Source organism: Panthera uncia, chromosome X (assembly GCF_023721935.1).
Source record: "Panthera uncia isolate 11264 chromosome X, Puncia_PCG_1.0, whole genome shotgun sequence".
Taxonomy (NCBI): Eukaryota; Metazoa; Chordata; class Mammalia; order Carnivora; family Felidae; genus Panthera; species Panthera uncia.
The window spans coordinates 12641813-12665753 of NC_064817.1; the positions used below are offsets into that span (position 1 = coordinate 12641813).

General features: G+C 41.5%; 1 protein-coding gene across 4 annotated transcripts in view; it reads left to right on the plus strand.

Annotated features, from left to right (window-relative positions):
* The window catches only part of REPS2 (RALBP1 associated Eps domain containing 2), a 213469-nt gene extending 208910 nt beyond the window's left edge, over positions 1–4559 (plus strand). For all 4 annotated transcript variants that reach the window (XM_049643519.1, XM_049643520.1, XM_049643523.1 and 1 more), the window contains one exon: positions 1515–4559. In XM_049643519.1, the coding sequence (XP_049499476.1) occupies positions 1515–1583 (69 nt within the window). In that variant the 3' untranslated portion in view covers positions 1584–4559. The remainder of the gene's footprint in view (positions 1–1514) is intronic.
* The last annotated feature ends 19382 nt before the right edge of the window (positions 4560–23941 follow it).

Consider the following 23941-nt stretch of genomic DNA (forward strand, 5'->3'; position numbering starts at 1 on the left):
CATGTTCTATCAGTTCTAAATTCAAAATGTATCCAGAATTCATCCAGTTTTCCCCATCTTCATGGCTGCTACCCTGATCAAAGCCATTTCATTTCTCACCTCGGTCCATGCAGTAACCTTGCAACTACTCCCTGCCTGTGCTTTTGCCCTGCTGTCCAATCCACTATCTACACAGTAGCCAGAGTGAATATTTTGAATTCTAAGTTAAGCCACATGCATTCCCTGGTTCAAAACCCACAGTGCTATCCCCCTGTACTGTGAATGATGTCCACGCTCTTTACTCTGTCCACAAGGTCTCTGCCTAATTCTCAGACTACAGCTCCTGCCAGTGCCTTCCTTGCTCCCTCTCCTCTGGTCACACAGGCCTTTCTGTTACCAAACACAGCAAGCTTGTCCCGCCCCACTTTGGGGCCTTTATAGTTGCCATTTTGTCTCCTTAAGGATCCTTCCCCCATGTCTTCATATGGCTCACCCCTCAGTTCATTCAAGTCTCTGGTCAGATAGCGTCACCTCTGTGAAGCCTTTCCTGACCACCCACTCCACCTTTCTTCCAGATTCCTCTATTACGTCATCTTATTTATTTCCTTTTGAAGGTATCTTGTTCTTTATTGTCTTTCTCTAGCCATTTGAGTGCAAGCCCTGTGAGGGCATTGGTCTGATCTGTCTTGTTCTTTGCTGGTACTATCATACCTAGAGCAGAATCTGGCCCATAGTAGATAGATACTCAAAGAACTGTTGGATGGCTGGGTAGGAGGGGAGGGTGAACAAACGCTTGTTGAGTTCTGTTTGGACTGTTAGTATGTTGGTTCTTCTGGGGCATCTCAGAATTGAGCCTTTATACAGAGGTCTTTCCCATCTCGACTGATTGTACTTAAGAATGCCTTTGCGTGTCCCCCTCTCTTCCTGCCAATAAATCTGTTTTAGGGCTGAAAGTTTGAATTCCCAAATAACAGATGGATGATCCTCTCTTTCTTTCTCCCTGCCATTAGCCATGCAGTCACACCTTAAGTTGTATTTTGTGCAGGAGCCAAGATGAGATTTTGGCAGATAGTCAGTGCATTTGCTCATCCGTCAGACCTGTGGAGTGTGGTGCTGGATTAGGAACGAGAGATTGAAGCTAGAAATTGAGTCCTGCTGGCTTACCTCTCAGTAGTAGCAGTCTGCTTTTGCTTTTCTGCTCTCTCCCAGTCTGTCTGTTGATTTTTAACATCATCTTCTGCCAGTCACTAATCCTATTAAAACTGCTGGTGAGATTAAGGCGGGGGTCGTGTCAGTCAATTTCACTTCCTCATCTTCAGAAGGGAGTTGAGAGATGACAAATTGTGAAGCCGCCTTGGTCTGATCACCAGCTTTAAATATGATGCCTTACAGTCTACTTGTCCTTGAGTCATGTGGGACTTCAGTGTTTTGGGGTCCACTTATGAGTTTCTGTTTAATATCTGATGAAGTAGGGATGAACCCAGGAAATGACCCCTTTGCTTTTTGTTTTCTTCTCTCTGTTTTGTACAAATCAGGAGGTTCATCAAGAACGGATTGCATTGGAAAACCAATTGGAACAACTTCGTCCAGTCACTGTGTTGTAATCCCCAAGATTCAAGTAACAGTGGGCGACTCTTTCTTCCAAGATCTTTCCTTTGAATGTTTCAACCCAACTACTTGTCATAGATGTCTAAGACTGTGTGAAAAGCTGTGAGCGGCAGAATATAATCCATATTTCCTTTTCTCTTGTAGTTCACTTGTACCTTTTACTCTGGTGGAAAAAATACAACCAGTTATCACACTTGAAATTGTAATTATCAGTGGAATTTATCTCACATTCTTAAGTACTTCCTCAAGTTGTTAGATGTTTCTCCTTACCAAAAACCAATCTTCTAGCAAATGAAAACACGTTAGAGCATTATTTATTTAAAGAATTTATGATTTGTATAAAACCTCATAACCTAGTACCTTCAGGATGCTTGTTTTATTTTTGTATGTATATCAAATACAGTAGGTTGGTTTCCTGAATAATTGGGATTCCAACTGGATAGTCTTTGGCATGATGATAATAAAAACAAAAACTAAAACGAGCATCAGATTTAGACTGGCGCTGTGCCCTCTGCCACCATATGCCAAAACTGCTTCTTAGTGCCATTTTGACATTATATCTAGCTATAAATAATACATAACTATTGTTTTCCGTTGGATGGCAGAGATTTATTGGGTCTTTGCACCTCTGTAAAGTGAAAGTTTTGTCAGTGATCTATTTAACTTGGCCCAGCCAGGCCATCAGCTCACAGAACTCGGTCCTTTCATGTAAATTTTTGTGCAAGAGCAATCTGCTTTTTTAACTGCCTCACCTGCTTAAATTGAACAAATAGTTGCCAGATCTCTACTTTTATCCTGCATGGGATAACATACCTGTAAATGCATGTATTTGGAAACCTCCCGTCAGATGCAAAAGGCCGAAGAGATTGTTTGGACTGATAAATATTTGTTGCTTGAACCCAGGTATTCAACCTGGGGAATAAGGGGAACTGGTTGTTACCAGCACTCCAGCAACTCTGGGAGTTATTTCTGTCCCTGTTATTTTAACCTGAATTGTGATTGTATTGAGTACAAAGAAATAATGAAAGAAACCCCATCTTCACTCTGGGGGTACAACTGTTCGTTCTGTGTGAAGTGCACCCTGGGGAAGTGATTGGTTTATGTACAGCCCAGCGGAGCCCAGCTGACTCCAGCATGTGTGATGTAAAACCATGAGCTCAAATTGCAGAAGCCAGCATGCTGTAGAAACTTTGATCACCTGCTCCCCCTGAAAGCTCAAGTTCAAAGTGGGTATCGATCGACCCTCACAGGGGTCAGGGCATGCCTGCTTTAACATCACTTTGAGAGACTGATTATAACAAATACCGTCTCTTGTGCATTTTACTAATTTACCCATTCTTAGAGTAGACGGGTGGGGTGTGCCTACGGTCCTTTCTGAAGTGCTTTAGGATGGGTTTGCAGTATGTGGGATCAAGCCTCTGGTTTCAGTAGGTTGACGGCTCTTAGAATAAGTGGGTGTTTATTTAATGCTTCCTTATTTTACTTGCCAGCTTTATCAATAGCTTAATAACAGAAGAGAAAGGCTCAAACAGATGATGTTTTCCCGAAGAAAAATAAGTTGGTGGTTCTATTCTGTGTGTATTAAAGGATGATTTGGAATTGATTTGATTTTGAAAATCAAAAAACTTGAACTATTTCTCTGTTCTCCCTTCCCTTTTGGTTGCCTTTTCTGCCCCTCGGGGAGGGGTTTGGAGTCATTTAAAACCCTTCCTAAGATTATAAATGGGCGGTGCAAATTTTTTAGATAACCTCCTTTCCCATGTTCTGAGACCTGGGGGCTGTAAGGAATTTTATCAAGTGTCCTCGTTGCACACATTTGACAGCATGATTACCGTTTGTTATGTTCCATCCAGGAAAGACTGACATTGGCACTTCATCTCATAATCTTCCAGGACATACACACTCACTCAAGATAGTGCCACATAGCCATTGAGCAGGCACACAAATGAAAGAATGTTAGTCACTATTCTACATTTAAGAAATATTGAGATGTTTTTCCCCGATCAGTCCATGCCGCAGTGAGACAAATTAGGATGTTCAGGTTTTGTTTACTTGGCTTGGTTTTCATTAAAGGAACAAACTCGCGTTGGACAGTTAAAGCCCCGTGAGTCACATAGCGTCACCCGTATTTTAAGATGAGCGCCGCATTAAAGCCCACATCAGTAATGTCTATGCCCAGCTTTCTTGACTGCACTTAACAGTGACCACAGTTTATTAGTTGCTCAGAAGTGGATTTTAAAAGAGAAAACCAGTACACACTATTATGATTACCCGACTAGTGCTCATCTTCTGTTCCTCTGTTTTCTTAGGATATGCACTTTTAATGTAAGACTATAACTCCTGTTAATGTTCCTGTGAGCCTTTAATGTGACTTGTAGGAAGGCTGAGTTGGTGAAGTCACCGTTAGCCCTCTTCTATAAAACCACTCCCAAATTAGACCTGCTCGTTGGGCAGAATTCAATGGACAGAAGGTCGGTGTTGCCCCCCGTCCATGGAGGTTTAATAAGCTGCTTGTTGAGTGGTCCTCCTCCATAGGGTCCTGGTGCCCCAAAGCGGGAAGCGCAGCAGGAATTTACAGCAGGCTTCCAGGTACCCTCATGTGCCTTGTATGTGGCCTACTGCTTTTGCCCCCTCCCTGTCCATTAGACATGAAGCCAAAGTAGAAGGTGGATATCTGGAATGGAAGTGCATGTTGTGATCAAGGCAGATACTTGGATTCGCTTTAGTTGGAAAGATCTAACCACTTTATGAATATTAGAGGGGTGCTTCGGGCCTGATCGGGAGAGGAGACATCTTGGCTGGAAGCCCATTTTACTCTCATTGGAGAATGGGATGTCCGAGCGGAGAGGACTTGGACCCGTCTCCTGCAGTTTGCTCTTGGGGAAGCCACACTTTCTAGCCCGAGAATCCATAGAAGGAGGTAACTAGTGGCAGAGCTGGGATGCCAGCTGCTCTTAGGGATTCTAAGTCAAGTCCTCCAGCCTCTAGCAATACTAAAAATAGATTAGAAGGGTTTCTTCTATTTACCATGTTCAATTTTATTTACTTAGTAAGTTTTAAAGTATGAAAACACGTTTCAGTGAGTTTTAGATCTAGATATTTCTCTTAGATTGAAGCAAAAAATAAAATTTGAAGGGAAAGAGTATGATTGAACTATTTGTTCTTCTGAACACCTCACCTTTCATGATGCAATAAATTACTCTGAGTTTCTTGGCAGAACTTTTGACAGCTGTTGCTTTGAATGGATTCCATTCCTGTATTCCTTATGGGAGTTTGTTTTTAAAATAGACTACTGCGATTGAAATGAATTCAATATGTAGTAAGTTACAGTTTTCTTCACTGTATCTTCAGTTATGTGGGTTGCAAATGTTCGATTTCAGCATATTTTAGGGGGAGTAGTAAAAAACACGAATTGTCCTCTGATTTCCTACCAATGTCTGAACTATCATAAAGCACTCTTCATACGTGACTTGATTCTATAGTCTGTTTATAAATGATAATTTGTTTCTTAAACGATCTCACAACCATGGTAATCAGAGATGTGCACTCAGAAGATCAATAAGAAAATAATCTGGAATGGATGTTTTTCTTGCAGTTAAGACAGGCATTTACAAAAGTCTTCTCCTAAGCAGTAGTTGGAAAGGTCTCAGTTACAGTATAACACCTAACAGCTAAAAACATTTGTTCAACACAAACTTCAGTCACACCTCCTGACTAGACATCACCAAAGGAATGTGATTTTAAAAGTATGAAAAAAAAAATTCAAATATCAGAGCGACCAGATCTTCCCATATTATTGACAAGTAGGGCTTAGTAGGTTGTGGTTTGAACATTATGAATGTGAACAGAATGTAGGATCAGTTGAAAGGTCTTTTTCTCCTCTCGTTAAGTAGAGCAGAGGTGACTTTGGTTTCCCTTTCCAACCGGCTTACTCCCTTTTAAGTGTACTCTTTTAAAACTCCGATTTCCAAGGATCTTTTGAATTTACACATTAGCTATGGGTGTTTTATTATGTTCTTTTTTTGCATCATGACTTGATGTGGTTCGAGTTCCCTAGTAAGGGGTGGGGATTTGGGTTTTTGGAATTCCGAGGCGGCATCTTGTCTTTAGGCACAGGCTAAGGGCTACTGCTCGCCAGTACCAGCGGCTTGGCCATGGGCGGCAGTGTGCGTGTGAGTCTTGCTCTGTGAGCCACCCTGCTTTGCTTGTTTGCAATGAGAAATGCATCTAGTTTTGCGACCCTTCCAAGAGCAAAAGAACAGACGTGGGGGACCGGACTTCAAAAGCCGCGCATAGTCAGTCCGGGGGCTGCTGCCCTCCTCCAAGATCGGCCTTCAGAGGTTGCCTTTCAAGTGCTCCCTGGAACAGCCAGTGTGTCACTGCGAGCAAGACATCCCAGGCACACGGCTCCTGTTAGGCTTATATAGTTATTTTCTGCATTTGCCGACATACACGATGACGAAAGAAACTTTTCTAAAAGGCATCGTGGGGTTTCGGTTGAGAGGACTTGTTCTACTTACAGAAACCTTGCTCTGTTCTTAATAATGGGAAAGTGTTTTTGTGTTTTGTGAGTTTTCCTGTCTTGCTCTAAGCTAAGTTCACGGCTGTGGGAAGCTGGAGAAAATGGGCTCATGACTCTGGAGACCAGAGGACGGGGACTTTTAAGAGGGCTTGAATTGGAATTCGAGGGCAAGTTCGACACTAGGGAAATTCAGGGGCCAGTTCCGGCCTACTCCAGTACTCCGTTGCCTGACAGGACTGGACCCTAAAGGGCCTTCCCGGAGCTCTGGAGCTCTGCCCTCGGAATGGTGCAGCTGATGCAAGAGCCCCATCGCATGGCGACTGGATCAGCCGAGTTGTGTTGTTTTCATTTTGTTTTAAGGCAGCTTGTGTGAGGGCTTCAACTGTACCCATCTTGGGAACCGGGCGTTCCCTTTTCTTCGGCATTCCGCCATTCTGTTTGTCTTCAGCACAGATGTGTTCCAGAAAGCCAGAGACAGGAAGAGCCGTGTTAGTCTTCACGACAGTGGGCCGGGAGAGAGAATGAGCTGATGGTCTATTTTAACCTCGAGAGTAAGAGTGTGTGTTTTGTCACTGCAGGTACATTGAACAGTAAAATGAGTAACAGCAGAGTATATATATATTTGATGCCTTCTGTCTCCTCATGATAATGTGCTAACAAGTTGTGTTAGCATTTTACTTAGCCAGAGTTTTGTTCATTTGCTAGGCCTTGGGAACATAAAGTATATTGGTCTTAAGCATAAATAAATATAGGGTAACCTATATTTGGATTGTGACTTATAGACTCAAACTAACCTTACTGCCTCTTTTTCACACTTGTTGGAAAGTCTGTGAAGAACATAGTAGGTTAAAAATCTCCAACTTTGGAAAATGTACATGATGTGAAACTGGGGTGCTATGTTAAAAATAAATGTACGATAACTAAGTGTTTTTATGGAGTCTTGGTGTCGATGTATTGTGGCCTGCATTTGGTTTTGTGCATTTAATGGAAGTGCTGTGGGAAAAGAGTTGGAGGTCTTCCCAATAGAGTCTGAGATTTGATTATTTTTACCTCCTGGTGATCTGAGCTAGGTCCTTAAATATCTGGACACGGTGAACACTGGGTGATCATGGGCTATCTTGCCTAACTCACAGTGCATTTTAAAGATCTACTGCATTGAAAACTTGGCTTACTGTGGGGTCCAGGTTATTTGCTTCATCCTGTCAGTATTCTTTTTGTTCGAAAATGTTCCCAGCATCCTATCCTTAGCTAGAGTAGGGGTGAAGTGGGGGAGAGGTCAAGGAGAGTGGGCTTGAAAGCCCGACCCAGTAATCTGGCATCCCAGTTGCAGTTTCTTACCTGCAGGATTTGAATCATTTGGGGCACCTGGGTGGCTCAGTTGGCTAAGTGCCTGACTCGATTAAAGCTCAGGTCATGATCTCCCGGATTGAGAGATCAAGCCCCAAGCTGGGCTCTGCGCTGACAGCATGGTGCCTTCTGGAGATTCTCTCTCTCCCTCTCTCTCTGCCCCTCCCCTGTTTGTGTGCACGTGCACTGTCTCTCAAAATAATGAAATGAAATAAAATTTGAATAATTTTAGGAGTCTACCATTGTCCTATCAGCTGGGAGTTTTATTCTGCTTTGTGAATGCAAATGGTGGGCTACACATGGGATATTTCTAATCTGCGAGTTCTAAATACCAAAAAAACTCTGCAAAAAAATCATCCATGATTTGGCTCATAAGCTTGGACACTGGAGGTCACCTGACCCTGGCCTTTTCCAAGCACTGGTGAAAATCACTGTGTCCCTCACTTTAGAGATAAAAGACATCTGAGATCATCTAGGCAAGTGGTTCCCAAAATGTGGTCCCCGGACTGGCGATATCCTCATCTTTAGGGAACTTACACTGGAGAACAATTGAATCAGGGACTCCGGGTGTGAGCCTGGCAGTGTTTGTGTTAACAAGCCCTCCATGTGATACTGATGCTCACTAAAATTGAACTCCTGGTGTAGCTAACTTCATTTTACAGCTGAAGAAAGTGGTGCAGAGAGGCAACGTGGATTCATCCCGGTCTCAGTTAATTGACAGCAAAGGATCAAAATGTTCCCAGGGCAGACTTTCTTCTTTGCTACAGTATCCAGTCATGAGTTTGTTCCCTCTCCTGACCTTCTCCCCACGGATACTTGCTGGGTATCAAGGACTGTGTTGGGAGCTGGAAGTGAGACCAACAGTACAGGATCCCTTCCCTCAAGGAGCTCACAGACACTGACAAAGGAATTGTAGTGCAGTGTGGGACAGTTACTAAGATGTATGAGGGTAGGCTGACTGCTATAACAACCCCAGGAGTTGAGTGGCTTGACACAATGGAAGTGTATTTCTCCCCTTACAGTGCAGAGTGGATGTTTTTAAATTTTTAAAAAAAAAATTTTTTTTTAACATTTATTTATTTTTGAGACAGAGAGAGACAGAGCATGAACGGGGGAGGGTCAGAGAGAGGGGGAGACACAGAATCGGAAGCAGGCTCCAGGCTCTGAGCTGTCAGCCCAGAGCCCGACGCGGGGCTCGAACCCACAGACCGTGAGATCATGACCTGAGCCAAAGTCAGCTGCTTAACCGACTGAGCCACCCAGGCGCCCCTAAATTTTTTTTTTAACGTTTATTTATTTTTGAGACAGAGACCGAGCATGAACGGGGGAGGGGCAGAGAGAGAGGGAGACACAGAATCGGAAGCAGGCTCCAGGCTCTGAGCCATCAGCCCAGAGCCCGACTTAGGGCTCGAACTCACGGACTGCGAGATCGTGACCTGAGCCGAAGTCGGCCGCCCAACCGACTGAGCCACCCAGGCGCCCCGCAGAGTGGATGTTTTTAGTTGCATCCTTTTCTCTGTGGTTATGCAGGGACCCAGACTCCTTTCACATGCACTTTGGTCTTCCTATAGGGCTAGAGAGTTTTCTCCTTTTAGCCAGTGTGTGGAGGAAAAAAAAGACACTGTAGAGAGGATACAATTTCTCTTCACAGAAATGGTATGCATCACTTCTCTTCATACTTCATTTCCCAGAGCTCAGATGACAACAGTTAGCTGCAATGGAGACTGGGAAATGTGGTCTAGCTGTCCGCTCAGAAGGAAAAAGTTGTGGTGAGCACATGATGCACGAGAAGACACAAGGCCAGGTTGCTCTGAGAACCCACAGTATGTTGGTGGAGGGGGGGGGGCATCTAATTCAGACTGTGGGGAGCCAGGAGAGGGCTTCACAGAAGAGTCTTAAAAGAGGGATGGGCATTAACTAAGAAAAAGAGGGTGTTCCAGGCAGAGGGAGCAGAACTGTGTACGTTAAGGCAAGGCTGGGTAAGAATATGGTGTCTTCTGGGAACGGCCGAAGATTCTCCTCTGGATGGAGGAGCCCGTGGAGCACGGAGGGGAGGTGGAAGTGGCAAGAGTTGGCCACGGGGCTGGATGGGAAGGCCTTGCACATCATGAGAAGGCATAAAGCATCCTGAAATTGCAGCCTCTTTCAAGATTTAAGCACAAATGCATGAAGTCACTTCACTAATACTTAAGGAGTGATTTGTGTTCTTCCAGTTTTTTCTACCCCCTAGAAAGGAAATGCTTCACTGGAAGATTGTAAACTAGTGTTTCTGACGTGAACCAAACCTGTTAGTTTGATGTGTTACACGTCTTCTGGCATGTGTTTGGATAAAGGGCCAAAGCCCAGAACTCTGGGGACTAAACCCTGCTAGGCAGGAGTTCTTTGCATGACACAAGACTTTTTCCATCCTCAGTTCTTTCTTTTTGGGGGAGATAACAGCCTCTGAGATGACCGAGAGGTACAGGCTCTTTTTTTTTTTCTTTTTCTTTTCTTTTCTTTCTTTCTTTTTTTGGCAAGAAGGCACATCAAAATGCAGAAATGGAGAGTTTGGAAATGAAGCTGAAATACTGATTCCTTTGGACATGAGTTCTCATTTGAATTTGTTTAATAATTCTGAAAATCCCTGAGTCTGGGGGAGAAATACACCGAAGTATAGCATCTTTGCGGCAAACTCCAACTTCAAAGAGTACTGCCATATTGGTTTTCAAATAGGTGTTTGGGAAGTGCAGACATTGGTGTTGGAAGGTATCTAAGTGATCTTCTCATTGCATTTGTCTTTCAATCGTGTGTGTGTGTGTGTGTGTGTGTGTGTGTGTGTGTGTGTGTATAAAACAATACTAACCACAGTAATTGTTTTGAACGTTGACCAACAGAATATTTTTTTATCTTTGACCAATGTCTAAATATTAGAATCACTGGCACATTGGTGAAAATAAAAGACTGACTTGTAGTCTATTTTATTATTGTTTTCTTTAAACTTTCTATAGAGAATGCACCCCGTTTTCTTGGACCTGGGGCAGACCACTCCTGCCCGAGATACACATGGAACAGAGTGCACGCCTCCACCCTGGATTAGACTTACTCAAAGCTACAAGGCTGAAGGAAAGCCAAGGGGAAGAAAGATAATGCTTGGGGAATGGAATAAAGGAAAGCGAAGCAAATTAAATACAGATACAGAGAATTGTGATGTAGGACCTTTGAAATGTAAATTAAATTGGCCTGAACCTCAACCCATGTGTGGCAAGAACCTGCATCTCAGTCTTTTTGGAGATTTTGAGATGCAGAGGTAATGGTAGAGGAACTGATGCTTTTGTCCTAGTCACTTCTGGCCCTGATACATTTCCTAGGAATTAGTTTGATAGATGGGCCATTATTTCCCTGCAAGATATCACTTACACGAGGCATTTGTGTGTATGTGTGTGGAAGGTGGGGTGGAGTGGGAAAGGGGCAGAACGTATAGAGTGTAGTTTATGTCCAGGGCCACCACAGCTCGCACTTCCAGGGGACATTGTTCACATTGTGTTCTATGTGAAAGATGCCCCTTGCGGTTTGTGATGTGGCTGACCTGTTCACAGCCCTGTGTTGCACGGTCCCCTCTCTTAGTGTTCCTCTCTCTGTCTCTGTAGATGTGTTCTGCTTCTGCTAGTGGAGGGAAGGTGGGAGTTGTGGGGGTCCTGCCAGTATTTCTGTTCTAACTTGGTGCCCAGACCCCCACTACAGATCTCTTTTCTCCCCTTCCTGTTTCTACTCTAAGTCTGATCCCGTAGGTCTCAACTGGGTGCAATTCTGCCTCTGCCCCCAGGGAACATCCGGCCATATCTAGAAATACTTTTGGTTGTCACAACTTGGGAGGGCATCTGGCGAGAAGACAGGGATGCTGCTAACCCATCCTACAATGCATAGCACGAGTCCCACCACAAAGACTGCTCTGGCCCTCAAAGTAGTGACCGTGGAGGAGCCCCTCAGGCTTCCTTCATTTTCTCCTCAATTATTGAGAGCAATGTAGCCTTCTCCCCATCACTGCCAGGGACACCCCTTCAAATGGTCAGATCTACATCAACAGGCTCTGCTAAGTCAGTCCGTTAAGTTAAATCCCTCCAGGTTCTGGGCAGCAGTGTAAATTAGTGATGTGAATTGGGAGGAAGATGAGAAGTGTGCTAGCCATCCGTCTCAGTGGTAGGGACCAGTAGGCAGGGACTGTGACCAATTGGACCTTACCCCATCTACAAGGGCAGGTGTAGATTATTGTCAGGCTCCTGTGTTGCTAGATTACTGATTGCTTGAGAAGCTCAGTATCTCCTCTCCTTCACCCCTCAGAAGGTCTGTTTTGCATTATTTTTTCATTGAGGCATAATGTACATGCACCAATGTTAAGTGTTCACCCCAATGAATAGTCAAGGTAATCTTGAAGAAGAACAGAGTTGGAGGACTTACACTACTAGATTTCAAGACTTGCTATAAAGCCTCAGTAATTAAGAGTGTGGTATTCTTGCAAATATTGGAGAAACGGTCCACAGTTCAGAATAGGGATCCCAGAAACACATCCACACATATATAATCCCTTGATTTACAATAAATATGTTGCCATCATTTGGCGGGGGAAAAAGATGGTCTTTTCAATAAATGGTGCTGGAACAGTTAGATATCCACGTGGAAAAAAATGAACCTGGATCCCTACCATGCACAAACATTAATTCAGTATGGGTCATAGATCTAAATGTGAAAGGTAAAACAAGAAGTCTTCTAGAATAAAGCATAGGATAATATCTTCATGAATTTCATAAAGATTGTTTTAAATGGTGCATATAGAGAACCACAAAGGAAAAGATTGATAAGTTGGATTTCATTAAAATTAGGAACTTCTGTTTATCAAAATTCACAACTAAGAGTTTTGGCAGACTGCAGCACAGTAGAACTTATTTGCAATACATCTGTCAAAGGGTTCTTGCCTATTTTTTAATATGTTGGCAACTATTTTCAATTTAAAACACTGAGGGGGAAAACCCCACTGTGCGGGCTAACATTATGCAGGCCAAACAAAACATGTCTGTGAGCCAGCTTGGGCCTACACACTGCCAGTTTGCAACCTCGCCTTTCACAGCACAGAAGAATGATAGAAGCTTTAACATTTCTCTATTTTCTCATTTTTTTCTTGCCAGCCTCTGTGAGGGGAAGAAACAATGTAGACATAGATTTCTGAATAATAGAGATTTTTCTCTTGGATGGCAGCATGGCTGCTTATTGTGATTTTAGGTTTTAAATAGCACTTTTCTCCCTCTGGTAGACCCAGTAATTAAAATAGCTTAAAGTATAGTTTAATCAAGTTTTAAAATTGACTCCCATTGTGTGTTCAGTCTGCTCTCTGACTGGAATTGCTCAGCACTTCTGGAAGTCAGCTTCAAGCTGCCATGAGGCACAAGAAATGGAGACGTAGGCTTAAACATGTCCAACTTCCTTACTTTCTATCTCCTTCCCTAACTCTGGTTTTGGTCACTTCCTTTTCTTCTTTACCCAAACACCTCTATTTCTTAATTCCCTGATGGTCTGGTAGAGACAGTGGGGTGGGGGTAGGGGCAGAATTTCCTCTTGTCACATCTTCTAACCCCACTGTTGGGATGAGAAAGAAGAGGCAGCCTGGAGGACGGCACTCCAGCAGTATAGCATAAAAGTATGAGATCTGGAATTTGCCTGCCTGTGTTCAGATGCTGACTCCATCCTTTAACAGCTATGTGGTCTTCAGCAAGTTACTTGCTTCTCTCTGCCTCACTTCCTCATCCCTAACTTACCAATAATAGTGCTTGCATGTTCATATAAAGAACTTAGAACAGTGCCTAGTAAGCTAAGTGCTAGGCATGTGTTTGTTAATCTAAAAATTGATGGTTGGTTGGTGTCAGGCCTTGGCATTGTGTCCGGCATTGGGAAGCAGGAGACACAGGTGTCCCTGTCTCAGAGACCACCAGCTGATTTCAAGACAGGCAAACAACTTGACCTAATGCCCCCTCCTTCCTTGAGCTGGCTGAAATGGGAACACCAGACAGTTTGATGACCTTCTTGTGGAGCCTGCTGATGGCTAAAATCCAAAGCCACTTAGATGATTAAGATCATTCTGTGGCGTATTCTCCCTAAGTGTGAAACTAGAATTATTTGTGCAGATGAAGAAATTTGTAACCCTGAGAAGTGAAGTAACTTTCCTAGGACATGGCAGCATGATAGAAAAGAACCTAGATTGTCTTGAATAGACTGTTAGTAGAAATATGGGTATTAAAGACTGTTGGTGAGGGCTCAGAAGGATTAAGGGCAATTCTAGAGAAATCCTAATTACCTTAGAGAAAGCTTAAATACCATAAAGAGACTTAGTAGAAAACTGAACTTGGAGGCCATGTGCAATGGATGGGGACCATGGGGGCCACCAGAGGGTGGATTGTGCTAAGCAGAATTTGGCACCCTACCATTTTCACCCTCTGGTGTTCTGGTGTTACACCTGTGGTCATATTGTGTTAGAGTGGCAAAGAGGGTTTTGCAGATGTATGGTTGCTAATCAGCTGACTCTAAAAGAGGGAGATTATTCTGGATTATCTAATAGACCCAATGTGATCACATAAATCCTTAAAAGGAGAAGAGGAAGACAGAGATGTGAAGCATGAGAAGGACTTGCAGCCGGCCATAAAGAGAGGCTTCTAGACGACAACCAACAAGGAAACAAGGACCTCAGTGTTACTGTCACAAATAACTGAATGATGCCAACAACTTGACTGTATGTGGAAACAGATACATCCCCAGAGCCTCCAGAAAGGAATACAGCTCTACCTACACCTTGATTTTATTTTAGAGAAACTCTAAGCAGAGAACTCAATTGAACCATGCTGTACCCAGACTTCTGACATACTGAAGTGTAAGGTAATAAAGTTAGGTTGTTTCAAACCACTACACGTGTGGTTATGTCTTATGGTAGCAACAGGAAACTAACATTTGAGGTCATGATCTCACAGTTCATGAGTTCGAGCTCGGCATTGGGCTCTCTGCTGTCAGCACAGAGCCCGCTTCAGATCCTTGGTCCCCATCTCTCTGCCCCACCTCCTCTTCCCTCCCTCTCTCTGTCTCTGTCTCTCTCTCTCAAAAATAAACATTAAAAAATGAAGTATTATTATGCCTTTTGACCTCATAATTGTACCTTGGAGCATATGTCATAAGCAAATAACTAAGAAAAGTTGTATGGACATAATCATAGCCTAGGAAGATAAATTTTTGTAATCCTTTTTCCCCTGCCATTAATTGGTTTAGGGTAGACGTATAACCAATTCTGGCCAATGGGATGTGAAGAGAGTTCTGCTAGGGAGACTAATGGAAAAAGTTACCCCACACATCAAAAATAGACACTTTTGGACGCTAGCATGTGGGAATGTGATGGTTGGAATTGCTTCAGCCACCTTGTGACCAGGAAGAGAGAAGCCTGAGGACAAACCCAACCTGCTGAGGATGGTGAGCCAAAAGATGGAAAGAATGTGGATCTTCAATGGTGTCATGGAGCCATTAGTTAACCTTTTCTTAAACCACACTACCTTTTAACTTATTATATGAGGCAGGAAATCTCCCTGCATTTAAACCAGTCTTACTCAGAGTAAGAAGCTTCCTAACTGAGCCACACAGCATGAACTGCATGGCTCTTCTCTCTCTAGTTTTTATCCGGAAGTTTAAAACTTAGGATATGATAACTGGCTTTTTGATTTCCATTTAAGTTTTCACTTGTTCAAATAAGTGCCAAGATGTTGTGGCTTTGTCATGTGTCAACTTGGCTAAGCAGGTACTACAGATCCTAGAGTTCCCCTCCCTGTATGTTTCTAGTTAGAGTTAGCCCAGGAGAAATTTGCAGGATAGTTGGAAGGCGGAAGTGAAGCAGTAGCCATGTTTGCTCTCAGGAGGTCAGTGTAGGTTCGGCTGTGTTACATCTTGTGCACATTTTCATGGATCTGCTGGTACACCTTTTTTCTGCGGCAGCAGCCAGGTTTGCAGTTTCAGTTGTTATAAGATCTCTTCCTTTAGCTTCTCCAAATCCTAGTCCAGGTGTCAGTGTGGCTTCATGGCAAGAACACCAACTTCTTCTGCAGGTCACCTAGGGCAGCAAGACTGGAAGCTTGGAGATGCGGAAAGGCCCAAGCAAATACAGCTTGTTCCTCGCAGGTTCTGGTTGCCCTGTTCATGCCTACCTCACTACAGGCTCTCGACCAGATGCAGAAGAAACAACCAGGCTGAAGATGTTTTACCTGTTCCCGTAATTGCTTAAGGTCAAATCCCTGTGACAAATTATTATTCTACATAATTCCTAGTGGTTCTGTTTCTCTGACTAAACCCTAATACAGAGTCAAGTTTTCCTGACCCCAGGATTTACTTTTAGATTCTACATCCAATTGGTAGAAGAGAAAGAAGAAGCAAGTAGAGGTAAGCTTTCTAATATATAGGACTCACTTATTCTTTCCAACTGAAAAGAAGACAAGAAATTGTGCTTTCACCATTCCATAGGAACACATCTCCAGACTGGATATGGATGGTGGGTCACCAGTTTGCAGTCTCTGATATAGGTGTTTTAGAATCCATCACTCACCTAGATATTCATGAGTATTCTGATGACTTGGTGAATTTATCCATTTTTATGTGATTTTGGACCCTATTGCCCCAAGAAAAGTTATACTCCTCAATCTCTCTTGATTTCTATTTAAGTTTTCCCTTGTTCCAATGAGTGCCAAGATGTTGTGGTTTTGTAATGTGTCAACTTGTATTAATGTGAAGGTTGGAATTGCTTCAGCCACCTTGTGATCAGGAAGAGAGAAGCCTGAGGACAAACCCAAATGCTAAGGATGGTGAGCAAAAGGATGGAAAGAATGTGGCTTGTAATGTGTCAAACATGTATTAATTGTTTATCTCCATCAAAATGCTATGTAACAAGCCACTGCAAAACTCAGTGGCTCAAAATATGTATAAATTTAACTAATGTGTCTGTGGGTTGGTGATAGCTCAACTGGGCAGTATATCTGGTCTTACCTGGGTTCTTCACAGTTCTGGCAATTAGCTGACTTTCAGCCGGTCCAAGATGGCCTTGGTTGAAATGAGTGAGGCAACTCGGCTCTGATCCACATGTCTCTCATCCACCAGCAGGCCATCCTGAGCATGTTCTCATGGTGATGACAGAAAGCAAGAGTGAACCAGTCCAACCATGGAAGCTCTTTTCAAACCTCTACTTGTGTCATATTCTCCTATATCCTGTTGTCTAAAAGTAAGCCATATAGATGAACCTGTAGGCATAGCACAGCACTGCAAAGTTACATGGCAGAGTGAGTGCAGATACATGGAAAAGTAAAGAGTTGGGGCAGTTTTTGCAATTCATCACAATTACCAACTCTCTCCTCAGAGGTGATAAGTAACTATGTCAGCTGCTGCTATTTCCAATTGTGCATTGTTAACCCATTGTGTTCAAGCCTTGAGATCATCACCCCCTCTCATTAGGATAAACAATTGCTTTATAAAGCTGAATCGTTGTGTCACGAGCTTGCCTTCCTTTTTCCTTCTGAGATATCTTATGAAGACAAACATCTAAGGGATAGAAAAAACAAAAACCCCAGTGGTGAAGAGTTGCTGAACAGTTGACAAATAGACAAATATATGCTGTTAGCCTGGGAATAAACTAGGTGATGGTCAAGATTGTGTGAGTTATTCATTAGAAATGGTGAGAAGCATATCAACTCTAAGTCAGCTGCATACATTATTGCTTATTTTTAATTGCACTGGTTTTATAGACAGTAATTCTAAAGCATATACATAGGCTGAAAAAAAAAGTTTTAAGTTCCTGAAATTCTTGGTAGTTTTTCTGTTCAAGGGGAGTATGTTTCCTAGTAATTTTTCTTAGAGATGCTCATGTATTCACTAAAGGTGCCCACTACATATTTGTCTTAGTTTGGGTTCCCCCAGAAGCCAACCCTGAGATAAAAGTTCAATAGCAAGTAGTTTTATGTTTTTGTTTTTATTTGAGAGAAAGAGCAGGGGGAAAGGGGCAGAGGGAGGTCTTCTGTTAAGTTTCTCAGGATCCACATAAGAGTGAAACATATGGTATCTGTCTTTCTCTGCCTGACTTATTTCACTTAGCATAACACTCTCCAGTTCCATCCATGTTGCTACAAAAGGCCAGATTTCATTCTTTCTCATTGCCACGTAGTATTCCATTGTGTATATAAACCACATCTTATTTTTTTGTTAATAATTTATTTTTTAATTTACATCCAAGTTAGTTAGCATATAGTGCAACAATGATTTCAGGAGTAGATTCCTTAATGCCCCTTACTCATTTAGCCCATCCCCTCTCCTATAACCCCTCCAGTAACCCTCTATTTGTTCTCTATATTAAGAGTCTTTTATGTTTTGTCCCCCTTCCTGTTTTTATATTATTTTTGATTCCCCTCCCTTTTGTATCTTAAATTCCTCATATGAGTAAAGTCATATGATACTTGTCTTCCTCTGACTAATTTCGCTTAGCATAATACCCTCTAGTTCCATCCACATAGTTGTGAATGTCAAGATTTCATTCTGATTGCCAAGTAATACTCCAGTGTGTGTGTGTGTGTGTGTGTGTGTGTGTGTGTGTATACCACATCTTCTTTATTCATTCATCCATTGATGGACATTTGGGCTCTTTCCCTACTTTGGCTATTGTCTATAGTGCTGCTATAAACATTGGAGTGCATGTGCCCCTTTGAAACAGCATACCTGTATCCCTTGGATAAATATCTAATAGCGCAATTGCTGGGTCATAGGGTAGTTCTATTTTTAATACAATTAACTATTTTATTTATTTTATTTTATTTTTTAATATAATTTATTGTCAAATTGGTTTCCATACAATACCCAGTGCTCATCCCAACAGGTTCCCTCCTCAATGCCCATCACCCACTTTCCCCTCTCCCCCACCCCCCAACAACACTCCGTTTGTTCTCAGTATTTAAGAGTCTCTTATGGTTTGCCTCCTTCCCCTCCCCCCCGGTCTTCTGTTAAGTTTCTCAGGATCCACATATGAGTGAAAATATATGGTATCTGTCTTTCTCTGCCTGACTTACTTCACTTAGCATAACACTCTCCAGTTCCATCCACATTGCTACAAGAGGCCAGATTTCATTCTTTCTCATTGTCAAGTAGTATTCCATTGTGTATATAAACCACATCTTTATCCATTCATCAGTTGATGGACATTTAGGCTCTTTCCATAATTTGGCTATTGTTGAAAGTGCTGCTATAAACATTGGGATACAAGTGCCCCTATACATCAGTACTCCTGTATCCCTTGGGTAAATTGCTAGCAGTGCTATTGCTGGGTCATCTATTTTTAATTTTTTGAGGAACCTCCATACTGTTTTCCAGAGCGGCTGCACCAGTTTGCATTCCCACCAACAGTGCAAGAGGAATCCCGTTTCTCCACATCCTTTCCAGCATCTAAAGTCTCCTGATTTGTTCATTTTAGCCACTCTGACCGGTGTGAGGTGGTATCTTAGTGTGGTTTTGATTTGTATTTCCCTAATGAGGAGTGACGTTGAGCATCTTTTCATGTCTGTTGGCCATCTGGATGTCTTCTTTAGAGAAGTGTCTATTCATGTCTTCTGCCCATTTCTTCACTGGATTATTTGTTTCTTGGGTGTGGAGTTTGGTGAGTTCTGTATAGATTTTGGATACTAGCCCTTTATCCGATATGTCATTTGCAAATATCTTTTCCCATTCCGTTGGTTGCCTTTTAGTTTTGTTGATTGTTTCCTTTGCAGTGCAGAAGCTTTTAATCTTGATGAGGTCCCAATAGTTCGTTTTTGCTTTTAATTCCCTTGCCTATGGAGATGTGTCGAGTAAGAAATTGCTGCGGCTGAGGTCAGAGAGGTTTTTTCCTGCTTTCTCCTGTAGGGTTTTGATGGTTTCTTGTCTCACATTCATGTCCTTCATCCATTTGAGTTTATTTTTGTGTATAGGGTAAGAAAGTGGTCTAGTTTCATTCTTCTGCATGTTGCTGTCCAGTTCTCCCAGCACCATTTGTTAAAGAGACTGTCTTTCTTCCATTGGATATTCTTTCCTGCTTTGTCAAAGATTGGTTGGCCATACATTTGTGGGTCCCATTCTGGGTTCTCTATTCTATTCCATTGGTCTATGTGTCTGTTTTTGTGCCAGTACCATACTGTCTTGATGATTACAGCTTTGTAGTAGAGGCTAAAGTCTGGGATTGTGATGCCTCCCGCTTTGGTTTTCTTCTTCAGTATTACTTTGGCTATTCAGGATCTTTTGTGGTTCCATACAAAGTTTAGGATTGCTTGTTCTAGCCTTGAGAAGAATGCTGGTGCAATTTTGATTGGGATTGCATTGAATGTGTAGATTGCTTTGGGTAGTATTGACATTTTAACAGTATTTATTCTTCCAATCCATGAGCACGGAATGTTTTTCCATTTCTTTATATCTTCTTCAATTTCCTTCATAAGCTTTCTATAGTTTTCAGCATACATATCTTTTACATTTTTGGTTAGGTTTATTCCTAGGTATTTTATGATTCTTGGTGCAATTGTGAATAGGATCAGTTAATTTTATAGTATTATTGAGGTACAATTGACATACAACAAACTGCACGTATAAAAAGTGTAACGTTTAAAGAATTTGACATGTTCGTACACATCAGTGACTCTTACCTGTAGTAATTATTGCTGTGGTATTCTAAGGGTGATCTTCTATTTTCCTCATTCTACATGTTAATTGAAATTCTTATATAAGGAATATTTGTTTCTTCCCCATTCAGTGATTTATATCAGTTTGAACTCATGGATATTTATTTTATTCTTTGGGCTATGATCCAGTACAATCAATATTTATTTTGTTGTTCAAATTGATTCATTTTTGGCAGTTTCAAGCTCTTTCAGGTTGACTCCAGAGTCCTTTTGACTTCTTTTTTCTTTTTTCTTTTTTTTAGTGTTTGTTTATTTTTGAGAGAGAGCACAAGCAGGGGATGGGCAGAGATAGAGGGAGACACAGAATCCGAAGCAGGCTTCAGGCTCTGAGCTGTCAGCATAGAGCCTGACGTGTGGCCCAAACTCAGAGACCACAAGATCATGACCTGAGCTGAAGTCGGATGCTTAACCGACTGAGCCACCCAGGTGACCCTCCTTTTTTCTTTGTTAGTACCTCTGTTTCTTTTGAGTGTCTGATGTACAACATAACAAGTTGTGAATGTCTCTTTATTGATTAATATTAAGCTTGGCTGAATGCAACAACAAACTCTAGGTAACAGTGTCTTAAGTGAGATCAAATTTTATTTTTCTCTTTATATACCATGTTCATGAATCAGAAGAAGGATCAAAATTCTTAGGTTGTCAATGCTTCTCAAATTACTGTGCTTCTCAAAGCAATCTCAGTCAAAATCCTGTAATTCTTATTTGTATAAACTGACAGGCTGACTCTAAAATTTACATGGAAAATTAAGGAAACCAAAATAGCCAAGACAGTTTGGAAAACAAAAAGGTCAAAGTTTGAGGACTCTCATTATCCGCTTAGAAGAAGACTTACTGTAAAGCTACAGTAATCAAGACAGCATGGCATTGGCATAAAGATAGACCTCATCAGCAGAACAAAATATAGTGTCCAGAAATAGTCCATTGTGTGTATATGTGGTCAATTAATTTTTAACAATAGTGCCGTGGTAATTCAATGTGGAAGGAGGATAGTCTTTCAATAAATGTTGCTAGAACAAGTGGATAACCGTATGCATAAAAGTGAACTTTAACCTTTACCTTGTAACACATAAAAAATAAATTTGAAATATATCACGAATTCACATTTAAGCATTACAGCTATAAAAATTCTAGAAGGAAACATAAGAAAAAATCCTTGGGGGTAGGCAGTGTATTCTTAAATAGGACACAAAATGCACAAATCATAGAAGAAAAATATGCTAAATTGAACTTCATCAAAATCAAACACTTCTGTTTTTTTAAAGACACTGTTGAGAAAATGGCAAACTGCACTTTAGGAGAAAATGTTTACAAAGCCCATATCTCATGAAGGACTTCTATCTTAAATACAACTCAAAACTAAGAAGACAATTAACTAAAACATAGGCAAAAGATTTTAACATAAACTTCACAAAGAGATACAGATGACATATAAACACATGAAAAGATGCTCAACATTATTAATCACTAGAGAAATGCAAATTAAAACTGCAATGAGATACCACTGCACACCGATTAGAATGCGTAAAATGAAAATTTCTGACATCATCAAGTGCTGACAAGAATGCAGAACAGTTGGAACTCCTATACATTGCTGCTGGGTAAAAATGGATTTAGCAGAATCATAATACTAAACTTATCATACCACCCATCAATACCACTCAGGAGAAATGAACTATGTCCATACAAGGACTTGTACACAAATAGTGTAGCTTTATTTATAATTACCAACACTGGAGACACTCCAAATACCCATCAGGTGGTAAATGAAGAATAAACAAATTGTAAAAACTGAGCCACAAAAAGGCATGAACTACCGATATGTGCAATGACATGGGTGAATCTCAAAAGCATTATGTTAAGTGATAAAAGCCAAACACAAGAGGCTACATATTGTACGATTCCAGTTATGTGACATTCTGGATAAGGTAAATTATTTGGACAGAAATCAAATCAGTGATCACTCACGGCTAGAGATAGGGGAAGGGATTAAATGCAAAGGAACATGAGGGAACTTTTTCAGGTGGGATGGAAGTGTTCCACATCTTGAATGTGATGGTGGTTACATGAGTGTATAAATTTGTCAAAACTCATTGAACTGTGTACGTGAAAAGGGTGAAGTTTATATTATACAATAAACCTGGCTTTAAGGAAATGAATTTTATTTTCCTCTCAGGTAAAAGAAGGTAATAGGCCAGGAAGTAACAGGCTACGGCTAGCATAGTGGCTTCATGTTGTCACAGGAATCCTGGTGAAGATCATGCTGTTTTATAATTCTTAGCATGTGGCTTCCTTTTTTTAGGTCACCTTATGGTCCAGTATGGTGGCTTGGATCTCCAGTCATCACATTCATATTCAGGCAGTAGGAACAATAAAGAAGTAATTAAGGGAAATGCTGTTCTTTTAAAGAGACTTCCTATTAGCCATGCATATATCCTTTTACATTTCATTGGCCAATACTTAGTCATTTGGATATATCTGATTGCAAGAGAGGCTGTAGAAATGTAAGCTTTAAGCAAGACCATGGCTATAGTAAATAAAATTGAGATTCTGTTACTAAAAAGAAGACTATGATGGGAGTTGGGATAGGCAAAGAACAGTGGCTGTCATAGGCTCATGTAAGTTGTAAATCTGCCATAGATTGCCAGTCCCCAAGCAAACAGTTGTACTTGGTTCACTCTTTCGTTCTCAAGGAAATGTGTTTCTCTTTCCTTAAAAAACTCCAGTGCCTCCTTGATGTACATAAGCCCCTCTTTAAGGGAGTTACATAAATAAAACATGTCTTAAGATTGAGGGCAGAGGCATCAGTGAACTGCTGGGATTAATGCTAATGTATGAATGTTCATACATGTACATTAAGTTACCAACTCACAGAATGCACTCTTTCCTATGGTTCTTCTATACTTCATTCTTTTTTTAATGTTTATTTATTTTTGAGGGGAGGGGCAGAGAGAGAGGGAGACACAGAATCCAAAGCAGGCTGCAGGCTCTGAGTTGTCAGCACAGAGCCTGACGCGGGCCCGAACTCACAAGCCTAAGATCATGACCTGAGCTGATGTCAGATGCTTAACTGACTGAGCCACCCAGGTGCCCCCACTTACTTCATTCTTTAACATTATTCTAATGATTAAGAAATGATCATCCATGATTAACATTATCAGTAAGCTAGAGTTTACCTATTAAAGACTAAAAATTTAAGTGAGCAAGATAGAGTAGCCAACAGAAAAACTGCCAACACTTTAAAAAACACCTGTAAAGTTTACCAAGTACCTTTACACTTTTATACCTTTAGCTACTCTATCTCACTCCTTCCCCATATATCTTCCTCATACTCTACCATTTTTCAGGGCCTAGAGGCTATAGGCAGTTGAACAAATTTTCACCAGAAAGATACTGAGGCAGAGACATTTTTTCCCCCACAAATGATGTAATCTAGTCAGAGCATGTGATCTTAAACTGCTCTGAAGAAAATGACTAGTTTTCTGGAGGACAATCCTTGGAATGAAAACTGGAGTTTCCATTACTGCTTTCCATACTGCAAACTGTTCCCCTCCAAGAGGGAAGAATTGATCATTTCTCTTTTGAAAAAAAGACCTGGTAATTTTTGACCTTGAGTTTCTGTTGTCTGATCTGCTGGCTGTTTCCCTAAAAGATAGAGGCTGTTTTGAGTGTGCATGATCTAATGTAGTTGTTATCTTTCATACCAGATATTCATTTCATAACTGACACAAATCTAAAGTAGCTCCTTAGC